Genomic DNA, 17,446 nt, shown 5'->3' on the forward strand with positions numbered 1-17,446 from the left:
AGAAGAGGGGTGTGGACATATTTTCTTAACACTAAATGTAGAAAGGGCTGTTTTTATTAAAACACATATCTATTAATTTTTAAATTGTATACATGTATCCTGACAATTTTTAAATATAAATGATAAACTAACATGTTTGCTAAAGTATCGAGAATACAATTGGCAAGAATTACAAAAACTGGATGTGGAAAAGGAGTCACCAAGTGACAGCTGCGAGAGGTTCGTTTTTATCGGGTTGTTTTGTTAGAATTATTTATTATCTCGCATGTATGAATGTTTGGCTGCACGTGTGCTTGTGCACCATGTGTGTGCCTGATGCCTGAGGAACCCAGAAGAGGGTGACCGATCTCCTGGGACTGGAGTGACAGATGTCTGTGGGCCACCGTGTGGACCTGGGGCGTGAACGCAGGTTCTCTGCGGGAACCGCTGTCCTTGACCATCTCTTCAGCCCTTTCTCAAGCTTCGGCTTGTTTTAAGCGTGTGACTTTGCTCAGTGCTGTCACGCTAAAGCGGACTCAAGCTCCTCCGTCTCATCACATCTCAGGCCTCTTGGCTTCTCCAGCAGCCAAAACCACCACTCAGGTGCTCGGTGCCGCCCACTAGAACCCCACGGAGCTGTCACCAGGCTGCCACCTACCAGACAGGAACACTGGCCTTCCCCAGTCCAGACCTGTGAACCGGGCAGCAGACCCACCCTGACCAGAGCACACTGTGGCCACCTGCTGGTGTGTGGTTCACTCCACACTCCAAGCTGTAGCTGTCCTGGGACTGTCACGGGGCAATGTATTATGTCACAGTTTGACATGACAAGAAAGACCAAGCAGGATGTGAGGCTCTGACCCTGTGGCAGTGAGGGGACAGCGCCTCAGAGGTGGGCACTGCCCCCCCCCTCTGCCTTCCACAGCCTCTGCTCAGGGTCTTCTCTCTGCCTCGTCCCTTCTGTCTTCCCATGAAATTATAAAATCTGTTTAACCTCACAACTTTGTGGTGTTGTTGTTTTCTCCTCAAGACAGGGCTTTTCTGTGTAGTCCTGACTGTCCTGAAACTTGCTCTGTAGACCATGCTGGCTTCAAACTCAGAGATCTGCCTACCTCTGCCTCCCAAGTGCTGGGACTAAAGGTGTGCGCCACACTGCTGGGCTGTTGTTTTGCTGGTCTTTGTTTCTTTCCCCTCATCCCTCAAGCTGTGAATGTGGCTGAGCTTTACGGTCCTTGCCGAGCTAGAGCATGCACAAGGCCTGGGGTTTGATTCCCGTGCTAGGTAACTTTGTGTTACCTTGACACGGGCTGGCGTCATCTGAGAGGAGGGAATCTCAGCTGAGAACACACCTCCATAAGATCTGGCTGTAGAGCAATTTCTGACTTAGTGCTGGATGGGGGAGAGCCCAGCTCATTGTGAGTGGGGCCATCCCTGGCTGGTGGTCCTGGGTTCGATAAGAAAGCAGGCTGAGGGGGCTGGAGAAATGGCTCAGTGGTTAAGAGCACCACCTGCTCTTCCAGAGGTCCTGAGTTCAAGTCCCAGCAACCACATGGCACATCTATAATGCGATCTGATGCCCTCTTCTGCAGATAAAAGCACAGATAAAGATACAATAAATAAATATTTTTAAAAAAGAAAGCAGGCTGAGCAAGCTGTGGGAGGCAAGCCAGTAAACAGCACCCTCCATGGCTCTGGAGATCACGGGACCCCCGAAATAACCACCAGGACTCGATACCGATGCAACATACACAGGGTCCTGTATTACGGGCTCAGAGCCTCAGGTCACAATCCTTCCTGATGGAGCAGGATAGGAGAGTGACCCAGAGCTTCAAGGGTAGGGGTTTATAAGGGGAAAGCTGTAATGGGGAGGGGGTGGTTGGGGTCACAGGGAGGTAAGGAAAAAACCATAAGCAGGGGTTGTATGTCACAGGAATGTCGACTTTAAGGCAGGTCGGGTAGAGGCTGAGTCTGGAGGGGATTTTTTTTTTTAATCTCAGAGGACCATTGGGAGCTGATTGTATGTAATTGTTCCAGCAGGGTCGCTGGGGACTGCTGGCAAGTCTAGTTTATGGCAGTTCTGTTTCCCAGAACATAAGAAGAAGTGAGGTTCCCTGGAGGACAAGTTCTCATACAGAACATGGTATTAAATACAGAGTATAAATTACATGTAGGATGTGGCATTAATTTTGCCCTTACAGCGTGAGCATGGTGTTTTATTGCAGTAATAATAACCCTAACTAAGGGCCAGGCAGGGTGGCACACGTCTTTAATCCCAGCACTCGGGAGGCAGAGGCAGGTGGATCGCTGTGAGTTCAAGGCCAGTCTGGTCTACAAAGCGAGTCCAGGACAGCCAAGGCTACACAGAGAGACCCTGTCTCAAAAAATAAAACCCTAACTAAAAGCAGGACCACACCCACCTGTAGGCTCCATTTTCTCAGCAAATATACTTTATTACGAACTTATTAATCAAAAGTACCTCACTTATAACCCGACTAACCTAAACAATAGGAAAAGAAGATTAAAGAACACAACAATGAAACCGGAAGGATATCAGTTCCGAGAAGCGATTTTCCTGGTGTAATCAGCAAAATTTCTTCTGCTGGAACCTGGAGTAACCAGAACCCAGAACCTCAGCCGGAGCCTGGAGCCCCTTCTCAGAGCATCTCGAAGTGGAGCGATGAACAGCCAAAACTATTCCAAGTCTCCAAAAGCCCTGCCTCCTGTTTTTGGCTCACATTTATACCTCCTCTCAGAATGTGTTCAAGAATGTTTTTCAGCTGGTTAATAACCAATCTCCCCCACATGGTGGTTCGACTTCTAAGGGGATAAACATCACCTGCTCATCCCCCACTTGTGATCTAAACAACAAACATGTTTCTCTCTCCTTCACCCGCCCAGGATGAGAAGGGTGAGACCTGGCTGGGCTGTCACCCTGTGGCAGGAGGGCTGGCCTTCCCGGGTCAGGCTTGTGACCACGAGGGAGTGGAGTGTCCCCAGTACTTGAAGCCTAATCAAGGAACATTTTCCTGACTGTTTGATGCCGCTTTGCAGCGCTCTGGAGTGTGGTTTTGGTACATTTGCACCTCACCGTTTGTGACAGTTTTCACTTACACTTTTGTCGCTTTCTTTCCCCCTGACTTTGGTTATCATTCTGTGTCTTCCTGTTTCCTCGCCATTTAATTGCTAAGTTTCTAATTCTTAATTTGGATTTTCCTTCAAGCGGTGAAGAGCTGCTGCCAGGGCTCTTATCTGGTCCTTAGTGCTAGTTAGTAGCGGCTCTGAGTGATCACATCTAGAGCTTGGTGTTCTATTTGTCTCTATTTTCCGTTACAAACCAGAATGGTTAAGTTGTTAGGGCAAAAACAGCGAAGGCTTCCTGGACTTCTTAGCTCAAGGTCGCCCTCTCGTGTTCGTGCAGTGCATCGCAGCGCCATTCCACTAGCGGTGTCTTCTGGTTTTATGACTCTTGTTTCTGGAAATAATTTTCCCCACTTCCTTTTTCTCTTTAAACTCATGATTCTCGGAGTTTCCAACACTGGGTCCTTTGCTTCACTCCCTAGGTTAATGCTCTCCCAAGACCTTCCCCTCTGGTTCCAGCCCAGTTTCCCCTCAGCAGACCCCACAGCAAGGGCGGAATCCAGAGCACCTGTGTGGACGGCCACAGACTCGTTTCCATAATGACCTCGCTCAGAATTGAAGGTTAGGTTTTGGGGACAGAGTCTCTCTGCGTAGTTCTGTCCTGGAACTCGCTGTGCAGACCAGGCTGGCCTCAGACTCACAGAGATCCATCCCCACCCCCACCCCACCCCCACCCCGTCTTTGCCTCCTGGGTGCTGGGATGAAAGTTGATCAACAGCACAGTGGGCTGGAGGTTGTTTTTGTAAATATGCTTTTCTCTGCCCATTTCCTCCAGGCCTCTCCAGTCTGTTCTCCAGTCAGATTCCACCACGCAGCCATGTGCCTTCGCTGGAGTTAAGTATCTGTCATCCTGTGGGCATGTTAAATCGCACATCACTGCATTTCTTCCATGGGCACTGTTCCCGACAAGACGTTCCATGTCTGCCTCAGGACATAAACCCCAAGAGTGCAGTGGAATTGATAACATTAGGTGAAGAACATAACAGAATGATCAGGATTTTATTAAAGTAATCCTTAGAAATTAATTCCTATAAATGTCTATTCTGGTAGAGGAACATTTAGAATTAGTAGTGTGCCTTTTTACCATTAGAGGGTTAAAAAAGGAAGTAAATTAAACTTAAGGAAGGCACAAAAGATAAAAAGAAATTTTTTAAAAATTAGAGCAGACATCATTATAAAGGAAAATTGACAAATAGAAAAAATAAGAATTTAAAGGAGAGATGGTTCTTTGGAGAGATTAATAAAATTATAAACTCCTATAAAATAGGAGAGAAACAAATGTCACCAATGAGAAAGTGGAAGGCGATCTGTGGGCCACTGTGGTCAGACAGATGGACGGACGGACAGACGGACGCCAGGTGGCTTAGACGCGTTATTAACAACTTCACACCAACAACCAACAAGGAGATGGAGACAGACATGAGGAGCTGGGCATCTGTGGCCACGTCAGGCCACTGCCTGCTCCCAACGCCACGAGAGACTGTGGAGAAGAGCAGGATCCTGTGTGACACAGGAGATCTCCCTCTCAGAGGAGATGGCATGGTGGAAAAAGTCACACCACACACGTCACATACATACACATCACACACATGCACACACACCACACACGTCACATACATATACACACCACACACATAACATACATACACACACATGCGCGCATGCACGCACGCACGCACGCACGCAATCCCAGTGACATAGGATTAGGCACATGTTAGGCCAACCTCAGACATGAGAGTGGAAGCCATGAAATAGAGATCTTGGGGTATGAAGGAAAAAATGAATCAGTGGAAAAGTGAAAACCCCACAAAAAGAAAAGTGGTGGGAGGGGCGTCGGGAGGCAGGTGGGAGGGGCTTCAGCAAGGCAGATGGGAGGGGCTTCAGCAAGGCAGATGGGAGGGGCTTCAGCAAGGCAGATGGGAGGGGCGTCAGGAGGCAGGTGGGAGGGGCTTCAGCAAGGCAGATGGGAGGGGCTTCAGCAAGGCAGATGGGAGGGGCTTCAGCGCAGCAGGTGCGTGGGGCGTGGGACCACAGGCTTGAGGCAGGCTCCTAAGTGTAGGGAACTGAGAACTAAGGATCTGAGGCAGCTCTTGCAGCTCATAGCTCAGTAGATCTGCCTGGTTCCAAAGTCACTTGGATAAATAAAACTACAAGAACGAGCCAGGAGTGGTGACGCACACCTTGATCCCAGCACTTGGGAGGCAGAGACAGGAGGATCTCTGTGAGTTCGAGGCCAGCCAGGTGTAGTGGATGTAAACATGTTTTTGTTTTTATCCCAAGTGGGGGATGTGAAGCAGACTTGTGTGAGGGTTTGCGGTGTTTTTCTGCTGGAAACAGACTTGTGAGAGAACAGGTGATGTTTGTCCACTGGAAGAGGAGCCGCCCCTTGCCGGGACATGGTCTTTGCCAACTGATAAACATCCTACCACGGAGAGGAGATAATTATATATATGCCAAAACAGGGGGCGGGGCTTTGGGTCTTGGCATCATTTCTACTGTTTGGCTGTTCATCACTACCCATCGAGACACTCCTGGAGAGAACCACTCCAGTAAAAGCTTTGAGGTTCTGGCTGCGGCTCCAGGTTCCGGCAGCTGCAGTTGCAGTCACCTTTGCTGAATTGCTGGTTTGCTGTTTAACAGATCTGCTGGAATCCTGCAGACTACACCAGTGGAATTGCTCCAAGGAACTGAGTCTAAAAAGTTCTACTTCTGTTCCCATAAGCCTCTTTTCTCTTCTCTCTAGCCTCGATGGGTTTGAAGGGGGTGTAAGCATTATAGAAACCCAGGTAAAGTAGGTTTGCAAAAGGTCAAAGCCTACAGCCAGGGTTACATGGTCTAAAAACAAACAAAAAAAACAAAACAAAAAGTGCAGGTGTAGATCCAAACCATCTCCTTGTGGATTTCACATCGGTTGAAAGAAAGACAGGGTTGTTGGGTCTAAGAACTTGCTTCTCCGTGGCTGTGGACTGACGCCTCCTGACAGACTGGGGAGTGCAGCATCACCTGTGGAGACTTGGGTGCCACGGACCAGGAGAGAGGACCATCTCCACCATATGAGTCCCCTGGAAGGACCACCCTCCTCCGCATCTGACAAAGGCAGTTAATTTCCTCATTGCTGTGACAAAGCTCCTGACCAAACAAGCATAAGGAAGGGTGGGTTAGTTTGGCTCGGGGAGGGAAGGCCATGGCAGCGGGACTTGAGGTAGCAGCTCAGGCCACATCCACAGTCAGGAAGCAGGGAGAGGGGATGCTTGGATGTGGCTAGTGCTCTCCTTGTTGTGTAGCCCAGGCGCATCCCATGGAAGGATGCTACCCAGGTTCAGGCCTTCAAACCTCACTTGGCCTGACCTAGAAAGTTTCAGAGAACATCCACAGGCGTCTCTCCTAGGTGGCCTTCACTGTGGATGTCCCTGACACGTCTGTGTCTCCTGAGTCCTGGTGACCCTGGGCATCCGAGCACCCTCCTCTGTCCACATCCTCCCGTCACCAGTCAGCTTGGCTTATAGTGGGCGTTTCCTGCCTGAGTTCTATTCATGCTAAACTGAATCATTCCTCACTTTTTTTTTCTAGTTTTGTTTCTGTTGCTGTTGATCTAAAAACAAGAAACAAAAAACAAAGAACTTAAAAGACAATGCTGCTCCAGGAGAAAAGATTGTGTGTGTGTGTGTGTGTGTGTGTGTGTGTGTGTGTGTGTGTGAGATTACATATTGATGAGCTGTGGTGTGATAATACCTTATCTATCTTTAAAAAAAAAAAGCAAGAATTGAATTGCAGTTAGTCTCAATTTTTTTAAGTCAATTTATTTATCTGTGCAGGATACTCCAGATAAATAAAGGACTTCAATACTTTTCAATAAACTTCATGCAGTGATGTGCATAGGTGTATGTATAAACTTTCAGATAAAATCTAAAAGCTAACCAAGGGAGGTTTACATACATACATATAAATACATACATACATACATATACATACATACATACATACATACATACAGTCCTGGTCATATTCTGTTGCTGCCATGACCACATCAACTATTATGTATTATCATATTCTGCAAATATTATTGTTGTTATTATTATGTTTATATTCATATTCCACAGGGTTGAGGTAGGGGAGAGGAGAAACAAACTTTAATTTGTTTCCATCACCACCTAGCGACTGGAGTGCAGCATTGCGCCTTCAGAGCAAGGACAGAACCTTGGGAGGCACAAGGTTTTTGAGCACTTTCTGGTTTTGTTGATTTTTGTGTCTGTTTTAGGTCGATTTGAGTTTGTTTTGTTTGGGCACCTTATTTGCACCACTAGGTGTGGGGCCGTGGACTGCCTGGAAGCAAGCGCTGGACCTCCCAGCCACGCCCCTCTATGCTCCCAGCCACGCCCCCCTAGGGTTCCACTCCCTCCAGCGCTGCTTTAGGGTTAACCCAGCATCCTAACCGCATCCCAGCCATGACGTCACGCCCGGACTTCCCTCAGCTCACCCACTTAGTCAGCAAGGGATGAGATCGTTACTCCCTCAAACCCAGTGAAACACAACAGCTGCCTCTCTCCCACCATGCTGTCTCCCTTCCCCAACACTCTAGGGCAGAACCCTAAGTATGACGTCATCACACATGTCAGAGACAGTGATGAAAATAAAAACGACGAAGCTGGCATCCCCACGGATATCAAGGTCCAACCTCTTCAGCCTTTGAACATGGGCTCAGGCCACAGACTCTCAACTCCAGGGAGCTTCCAGCCCTCAGCCTTGAACTCAGCGGCATTGCTGGTCCGGCTTTCTGTTGGCATGCTTTTTATACTATTTCACTTTAGATTTTCTTATACCTCTACTTCCCTTCCACCAAACCCCCAACAGCCAGTAGGAGAGAAGGAAAGTTAGAGAGGAATGGGACATAGAGCTCTTTAGACTTCCAGCTGTTTAGGGTCATCAGATTCTTTGAGAAAAATACCAATCTCTGTAGTCAGAATATCAACAGCAAACACAGCAGCAGCCTTTTTTCCCTCCTCTTCCTCCCTGCCCCTCTCCTCCCAGCATCCTCTACAAGTCCTTTGCTCTCTCTGGGCTCTCATATTTGTTCCTCTCAGAGTCCGTAGGGTTCAACTATCTCCAGTTGGCAAAGACCACGCCCCTCTCTGAGCGGCCTGCGCTGTTATCAGCTTTGTGGACACACTAAAGGCAGCCCCATATCACACACTTGGGATTAAAACAAAAACACGTTTATACAACATAACTGAGTTTTTAAAGAACCAAAACTTCCATTACAGCTTCTCCCCCTCTCTCCCTTGCAGACAGTGCTATGGGGGCTCTGGCTGTGCAAGCCAACCTAATAAGACCCCACTCACAATCATATTATATTATATTAACCGTCTTCCTCTAGAGGCCCCTAATTTTTTTTTTTAAAGCACCCAGATGCAGAGAGGAAATAGAGCTGTTTCCATTTTCAGACGACGTACTTGTCTATGTAGCAGCCTCAATGAGTTCACACAGAAACTGGAGTCACTAAGTCCGTCGGGCCACACGAGAGAAGACAGCGTAGAAGTAAATTGCACTTCAGGACACCGGCGGCGAGCACACAGTGCCTTTCTGGCCATGATGACCCCCTCCCTCCCCTCCTTCCCAGATCTCTAGAGGGGAGGAAAGATGAGGCACTGGCCTGTCTGCTCACAGAGGACAGCAAGTTTACAGAGAGGTGACCCTGTGGGTGAGAGGGTGAGTCACCTGGCCTGACGGCACAGGCCTGTGAGCCCAGCTGCTACTCAGGAGACTGCGACAGGAAGATCCCAAGTTCAAGGCCAACCTGGGCTGTAAAATGCACTCGAGGCCACTGGAGTTAACTTAGTGAGGCCCTGCTTCAAAATGTACATCAAATAAAACGGCCCAGAGGGCTCAGAAATGTAGCTCGGGGGTAGAACACACAGCGTTCATAAGGTTCCTCGATTCTCTCTCCCACACTGAGAAGAAAAATGCAGGAAATCATACTCAGACATTTTAGTTATTTTTGTCAACTAGTTCCAGAAATGAAATACTTAGGCATAAGTCTAACATCCACAGTTATGTATGGTGAGAAGCACACACGAATTAAATTAAGTCAGAGGGCGCTGGAGAGATGGGTCAAAAGTTAAGAGCACTGGCTGCTCCTCCAGAGGACCCAGGTTCAATTCCAAGCAACCACATGGTGGCTCACAACCAGTAACTCCAGTTCTGGGCCATTGCCAACCTCTTTGAGCTCTATAGGCACTGCGTGTGTGCAGAGAAACTTCAGGCAAAGCACTCACACAAACCCAAATGAATAAATCTAATCAATGCAGAAAATGACAAATGAGTGAAGAAGCATACTGTTTGTGAGCTAGAGCAGTTAGCGCAGAAGTTACGGTAATTTTCATAAAACTGTGTTTCTCTCTTAACCCAGCTGTCACACAAGTAATTGAGGCTCCATTTTTATTATTTCAACAAGCTTCACAGCATAAGAACTGAGGTGTTACACATTTCTGAACCCTCTGCACTAATTTGGTTTCTCCCAGCGAACGTCCCAGAGATCCTGCACTTTGTAGCTTTCCTGATGCAGCTCTCCCCTGACCTCCTGGGCCTCTGCTTCTGCCTGAGTCCCCTGCCTCCTCTCCTTACTCCTCCTCCCCTGGCTGGCAGGAAGTCCATAAGACTTAGAGAAAAAGAAAATCTTCAGACGCAAGTAGCCAAAAAGGAAAAAAATGTGGGGAGCAGAATCAAAACTGAACCAGGAAAAAGTGGGACGCAAGAGTCAGAGTGAGGGTTGGGAGCACAGGGACTCTCTGGGAGTGAGCGAGCATCTCGTGGGCTCCCAGCCAGAGCACAGGAGGGGTGCCAGCATGCTACCCTCAGCAAAGGCAAGAACAACAGTTTTACATTAAAATAAGCAGCAGAAAATGACTCAGGTTGTATCTACTACACACAGTCAGTGTTCGTTCTTTATTGGCAACGTGGAACAAATGTTGAGACCATTTAAAACAACATAATATTCTTCAGACAATGAAAATGCGCCAGAAAAATTTCCCACCAACTGAACTGTAATTTATTTCAAAACAAGCTTAAAAATCATTAAGAAAGTATCGACCTGCCCATGATCAAGCCATCCAAAATCCACCACATGGATGGAAGGGACTGTGAAGTCTCGCCCTTAGCTGAGGAGCTATTGGCAAGCATTTGATGGCTGCTAGAGAGAGAGGGACCATGTTGTTCAAAGATGCAGCCCTTAGGGGCCACGTACAGTCCAGCAGATGGCCCTGCTCCCATGAACATCCAGGCAGAACTAAATTGACTCAGTGAATTTAAGCCAAAAAAAAAAAAAAAGTGAGGTTGGGAGGTAAATGTGGTCAGGGGAGAGAAGAGATTGGAAGGGAGGAAACAGGGGTAGACTTGATCAAAACACATCATATGCACGTCTGAAATTCTCAAACAGAAAAGCAAAAACTATTTTCTATCCACACACAATGATGGCGTGTTGAAAGGTGTGTGCTGTCCATTTACAACTCTAGCAGTTTTTACAGCTGTCTTCCCATCTGCATACAATACAACAGAAACCCTCCCAATTTTGTCAGATTACTAAAAAGATGGTTACTCCGGTGTCAAGGCTTAGTAAAGCCAGTGAATCCATTGCCCACTAAGGTCACTATTAGGTGAAACAGTTCTTTGCTTTAGGATGGCGCAGCAGTGAACAGGCGGGTCCTAGACTTGGACTGTTACGATGTAGCAACCCCAGTGAACTAACAGACATGAGCAATTACCATCAATGGTCATTGTAACGTCAAGAGAAACAAGGAGATACAATGTGACTCCAAAAAGGCACAACAAAAGTTTCAAGCCAGAGTCGGACCCCAACCTCTGTAATAGATTCTAAGTTTCAGAAACCGTAAAGGGCAAAAGAGTGTGTTAGGTGGCGCCATGTGTGCGCCTTAGGTGGCTCAGGGTTCTCAACAACTGAAATCCCACCAGAAGGAAGGGTGACGTAAGACATCTGGAGGTCGGAGACACGAGAGGCAATGGCGTATGGTACACAGAAATGTATGCCTGGCTGAGGAAGCCATCCTAACACACACACACACACACACACACACACACACACACACACCTCCCCTGCACAGTGTGTGCCTCTGGGTGTTTACTGACCAAGGCACAAAGGGACTTCAGCAGAGACCGACACAGTCTATGTTTTGATCTGAGCTGATTATGTGGGTTTTGCCTTGAATGAATCATTAAATTATACACTCTCTGCTGTTGTCTGTGACTGTTTTAATTTACAGTACAAAGGATTTGAAGGTGGCTGCCAGGAGCTATGGTTGGGAGACAGAAAGGCCGGGAAGGGGGGGTGGGGGGGAGGCCCAGTCACAGGGTTAGGGTGAGGCCACAGACTAAAACTAGGGAGGCACAGGCAGGCAGATCACTGTGAGTTCAAGGCCAGCCTGGTCTACAAAGTGAGTCCAGGACAGCCAAGGCTACACACAGAGAAGCCCTGTCTCGAAAAATCCAAAAATAAAAAAACAAAAAAAGAACAAACTTAGAACTGGAGTGAATTTGGTCCTAAGGTATCTATTTGGACCGTGTTAGGACAGGATGGGAGAAGACGCATGACCACGCCTCACAGACTCCAGCTTTCTTTTATCCGACCCAGGGCCCTGCCCTTTATACTCTTCTTCAGAATCTGGGAGAGAGGCTTCTGTTACGAGGGGTGAGGTGGGAGAAGCTCTCCGGAGACCTGCAGAAACAGTGGGAGGGTCTCAGGGAAGCCCCATTCCCATTCCCCGCCACTCAGGAGACAGAGGCGCCTCTGCCCCCCTTTACTCTCACTCTGGCCAAAGAACAAGGTGCTGATCTGCCAGCCAAAGACCAGGACTGGGAGCGCTTACCTCACTGCCAGAGTGAGTCTCCGCAGACGCTGGAAAGAGAGAGAACAGGATCCCCAGTCAGGACCAAATGTGGTCTCCTGGGGACGTTGTGCACCCCTCTGGACTCACCCAGCTTTAGAAAGCACTATCATAGCGATGCCTGGGCACAGCCAGCCTCCCCTCACCCAGGTCTTCACAGTAAAGGGAGCTGGAAGCGGAGAAGCCACAGGGCTGGGGAGTCGGGGGCTGAGTGGGGGGAGGTCGCTCAGAGGCCTGTTACCTTTCCGAGCCTTGAGGTGGATAACAGCCCCCACAAGGAAGACAGTTAGCCCAAGCAGGAACGCTGCACCTCCACTCAGTATCTTTGTCCAGGAATATTGAGACTGAGCCACTACGGGAAAACAAGATTTAAAGTCAATGTGAGGCTCCCAACACTGGACGCAACTCCATAAAACCCCAAAACCTCCACTAGACCTCAAGCTCAGAACTGCTCAGAGAAGAGTTAAATCTAGAAACGGAAAGTTAAATCTTCCATCTGTCACCAAGTGTGTGTGTGTGTACACTTTGAGCGTGTGTGTGCGTGTGCAGGTGTGTGCATGTGTATATACTCGAGTATGTGTGTGTGTCTGTGTGTGTCTGTGTGAACTTCAGGTGTCATTCCCCAGGGGCCGTCCACCTTTGCTGCTGCTGCTACAGTTCACTGGGCCCCTCACTGGCCTGGCACTCGCTAAGAAGGGGAGGCTGGCTAGCCCATGAGCCTCAGGGTGCCTGTTCCGGCCCTGGGACTACATGCACCAGAGCACCTGGATTTTTTATACAGGCGCTGGGGATCAAACTCAGGACCTCTCGCTTGCATGATGACCAGTTTGCCAACTAGACCACGTCTCCAGGCCTGTCCCTGACTTATAGCCCATGACAGGGTCCCTAAAGAGTAAAGTGCTAGCCAGGTGGAGGTGGTGCACATCTTTGAGCCCAGCACTCAGGAGGCAGAGGCAGGTGGATCTCTGAGTTCGAGGCCAGCCTGGTCTACAGAGCGAGCTCCAGGACAGCTAGGACTACACAGAGAAACCCTGCCTCAGAAAACAAAAACAAAAACAAAAAACTAAAGGATACTAGGTCCCAGGGTTGGGGGCAAGTTGTGGGTTAACAGCCCACCTTACCTCCTGGACATTGTGAGGATGGATGGCTGTTCTGTTTTCTCCCATCCTGGGAGATCAGGGAACTTGTCTTGTCATCAAGAGGAACACAGAAGTGACACCACCCTACAGGTCAAGGCCCAGAAATAATAATTTTAAAAAACTAAATAAATCTCACCCCACTCCACAGAAACGGGCCTCAGGAGGCTGGGGTGCTCCACCAGGCAGCCATAGATGTCGCCAAGTTCTGGGGTCATTTCCAGCATCACTGTCGTCTGGAAGGTCCAGTCTCCATTCCTAACAAGGCCAGTGGACACGACGCCTGATGTCTCCTCCTGTCCATTCCGGAACCACCTGACGGTTATGTCCCCCGGGTAGAAGCCTGTCACGGAGCAGAGCAGCAGGCTGTGCTGCTGCAGCAACGGGGTCCTCTCTGGGTACACTGTCACCTCCGGTGGCACTAGCAAGAGAAGAAGAGGCACACCAAGGTCAGAAGCATTGAGCATCCTTGACCCATGTCCCAGGCCAGGCAAGGAGAAGCTGGAAGTGTAGGCTACCCAAGCCTGAGACTGAGAGGCACGTGTGCATGCCGGCAAGGAGGATTTGGACTCTGCCAAGCCCCCTCCTGGAGTTCTAGAGGTAAGACCAAGATGTTCTATCCTGTAAGGACCATGACTCACAGCTGAGGACACAACATAGTCACAGGCCCCTTACCTATCACCCTCTTATCCTGGAGAATAAATTTCCTGTCATAAGAGAGCCAGCAAGATGGCTCAGCAAGTAAAGGTGCCAGCCGCTGAGCCTGATGACTGAACCAACTGCCTCTGACCTCCATATGTGCACTGTGGCATGCATGGAACACACACACACACCAAACAAACGTAGTTTAAAGCACTTTTAATGCCTGTCATAAGGTCCCCGTGGAGAACCCCACTAGCCCCCTGACTTCCCTCACCATTTCTCCCCAGGATGAAGGGGGCCCCCAGCAGGTAGTTCTGCCTGCAGACCATGTTCACAGAGGCTCGGCTCCTCTCCAGGAGATCCGGGCGTCTGTTCCACTGCTCAGCGTCAGGCTCCCCCAGCTCCGTCAGCGCCACGAACACCCCCAGGTCACTGTCGAAGTGTAAATACTCCTCCAGGTTGAAGATGAACCTCACCACGAAGCGCACCTTCTCTGTCCCGTTGGTGAAGTAACAGTCCGCCTTTGCCTGAATCACAAAATCCTCTGGAACCAAAAAGGGGTTAGGAAGCGGCTGCCGCTCTGGGAGAGCCTGTGCCTGGCACACGGAGTCAGCCAGTGCGGATTTAAGAGGAGGCCTTTGATGGCAACGTGCTCGAACCCGTGGCATTAGGAGATAAAAACGCAAGATGCAATCCGATGCTCGCTGGCGCTTATCAAAATGTTAACTCTACAGGGGAAACATGACTGGTGTCCCCTGTCCCCTGCCTCCAACATGTGGGTCCTGGGGATTGAACTCAGGTTGTCAGGTTTGGCAGCACACGCCCCTACCCACGGAGCCATCCTGCGGCCCATTCTCTGTTTCTGAACACTACACTCATGTTGAAGACACACGTGGAATGACATTCATGGAGAGGAAAGAAGAGTGACCCGGTTCTGTGTGCTGGGGAATGATACAGCAGGTGGACCTCCGTGAAAGTCGCTAACCGCTGCTTGAAGGAAAATGGCTGCTGTGCTTGCTCTGCTTATCTGCTTATTCCTAAACTCAACAGTCTCCTCCAGGAACACTCGGCCTGTCTTAGTCACTCAGGTGCTAGCCTTCAACCCCTTGGTGCCCCTACCCCGTTCCATTCCCTCTTACAAGCTAAAGAAAAAGTATATGGAGTGTTCTCATTGTTATTTAAAAATCTATGCTGAGTTTTTCCATTTGTCAAACGGGCATGATGAGCTCAGAGTGGGTTTTGTTCTCAGAGAAAAGTGATGCTCCCTCCCCGAGGCTTGTTCCTCTTCTGCGCTTAACGAGACTCTAACATTAGCGGGGAGTCACATCCTGTTTTCTGCTCGGAACCCTGCATTTTCATGGTCTAACCACACTGGTGTTTGCATAGCCTGTGCCCCAGTAAAAAACAAATCGCACACAGGAACCTGAGACCAAAGATAATTAACAACTCGTCTGATTTCTTCTCTAATGCCTCAAAACTGCTCAGTGCGATGCAGAACACGTATCAGGGGTGCGATAGGTGCCGGAGACGCTAGTTCCAACTTCACCACATAAACACGGTCCTAACAAGGCTGGACGCTTGCTTGGGAGGCTCGGCTGCTCGCAGGCTCCGCCTTTGGGGGTCCTCGTGTCTTATATCGATGCATAAGCAACCCAATAAGGAAAAGAGTCTCCTTCCTTCTTACTGCCCTGGTGTCTGCGTCTCAGGCACAGCGAGTCCGTTCCAGGCGGTTCATTGTGGGTGCTAAGAAGGGAACACACACACACACACACACACACACACACACACACACACACACACACAGAAACAAAATGCTCGGGTCTTACCTGGGGAGTCTCTGCCTTCAGTCGTGAAGGAATCCGGCCTCATGAGGTTCACAAGCAGAGCCACCACCCAGGGGGCCCTCCCAATACCCATCTGGAGGGGACAGTGAGACAGTGGAGAGCCTGTTGCACCTTTTTAGAATGGAGCCTCCTTGAGATTGGGACCATCTTCAGACTGTTAGCCAATCAAGACTGGGGAGTATTGCATCACTTGTTGCTAGGCAGAACACTTTGATAGCATTCTGTAATCCTAGCCAAGAACGGGTTACCTGGAGGGTCAGTGTTGGTGGCTTACGTACGGGAAAGTGGACTGGGACCAGGAGGGGAGGTGTGCACAGTGTGAGGCCCTGGAACAAAGCAGGATCTTTATTGCGTATCCTGGGGTGCTCGTCTATAGGGTCCCTGAGTTACTGTGACAACAGGCCTCCTTCCTGGATGGTGGCTGACATTGACAGCATAGGGTGCTGAACAGTGAAGCTGGCGTTATGGACTGCAGGCTTAAAGGGCGCCGATAGCAGGCTGGCTTATCCGCAAGAACAGGACACAGGCTGCACTGTGTGCCAAGCAAGGAGGGGCGGGGGAGGAAGACTAAAACAGAAAGACAGAGAGGGGGACAGAATTGTAGACTCAATTTTCTTAACCAAAGTATTTTATTAGCAACTTATTGACTGAGCCTACATCAATTATAACCAGATTAACCAAAACAGTATGAAATGAGGATTAATTGACACAAAACAAAACCTTAAGGAGATCAGTCCTGAGGAACGATTCTCCGGTCGGGAGCCACAGGATTTCTTCCACTGGAACCTGGGGTAACCAGACCCCAGAGCCTCAGCAGGAGCCAGAGCTCTGAAGCCTTCCCTCAAGAGGTTTTCTCTAGGAGCGTCTTGAAGGGCAGCGGTGAACAGCCAAATCTATCCCAAGTCTCCAATCGGCCCCACTGCCAGTTCTGGGCTCATTTATATCTCTCCTCCCAGAGTCTGTTCATGGATCGTTTCAGCCGGCAGCAATTAAGCTCCTGCACAAGGTGGTTGCTCTTCTAGTGAATTAACATCACCTGTTCTCTTACTAGACCGTTCGATCCCACACTTGGAATTCTAAAGAACAGGTTTCTCTCCTTCACAGAGTCCTCTAAAAGATAGAATCATAAGGAAGCACTCGGAACCAGGCCAGCACGATGGCAGGATGGGAGAACTGGCAGTCCGTGCGTGCTGGGCCAGCCTGAGCTGCAGGGTGAATTCCTCTCTCAACAGCAACAGCAACAAGAGTATCGACAACAAACATGCTTGACAACATTTAAACAGTTCCAGTGCTGCACTCAAAAGTGCATGGGGAAGAAAGTAAAAATTAATTCTCCTCCACCTCCTTAGTCAGCTTTCTGTTGCTGTGATGAACACCACGGCCAAAGCTACCTGTGGAGGAGAGGGCTTATCTCAGCCTATGGTCCGTCACTGAGGGAAGTCCGGGCGGGGACACGGGGAGGAACTCGGAGGCAGGAACTGAAGCAGAGGCCATGGAGGGTGCTGCTCACTGGATTCCTCCTCATGGAGATCTACCAAGCTTCCTAAGATCCCCTCTCCATTCATATTTCCCTTTAGAAAGACTAAGCCTCCCTTCCCTACCTGTCAGCCTGTACCAAAAACTCAGCTCAGAATACATCAAAGAGCTTGATGTGAGAGCTAAAAACACAGCTACAGAAGACACTGCAAGATCTAGGTGTGAGTACTGCCCGGAAACGCCCCAGTAGCCCAGGGAGCAAAAGGAAGAATTACAAAGTGAAACTGTGTTAGATGAAAACGATTCTGGCCGGGCGTGGTGGCACACGCCTTTAATC

At 49.2% G+C, this 17,446-nt stretch overlaps 1 protein-coding gene across 1 annotated transcript; it reads right to left on the bottom strand.

Moving 5' to 3' along the window:
• Positions 1 to 11,762: 11,762 nt before the first annotated feature.
• Positions 11,763 to 15,764, bottom strand: LOC127195946 (HLA class II histocompatibility antigen, DO beta chain). Its single transcript, XM_051153579.1, has 6 exons — positions 15,616 to 15,764; positions 14,064 to 14,333; positions 13,287 to 13,568; positions 12,253 to 12,363; positions 11,994 to 12,022; positions 11,763 to 11,842 (listed from the first exon to the last, which is right to left on the bottom strand). Exons 1-6 carry the CDS (start codon positions 15,704 to 15,706, stop codon positions 11,807 to 11,809), a joined length of 819 nt encoding a protein of 272 aa, XP_051009536.1. The 5' UTR covers positions 15,707 to 15,764; the 3' UTR covers positions 11,763 to 11,806.
• Between the last annotated feature and the right edge of the window lie 1,682 nt (positions 15,765 to 17,446).

Source organism: Acomys russatus, chromosome 11 (assembly GCF_903995435.1).
Source record: "Acomys russatus chromosome 11, mAcoRus1.1, whole genome shotgun sequence".
In the NCBI taxonomy this organism is placed as follows: Eukaryota; Metazoa; Chordata; class Mammalia; order Rodentia; family Muridae; genus Acomys; species Acomys russatus.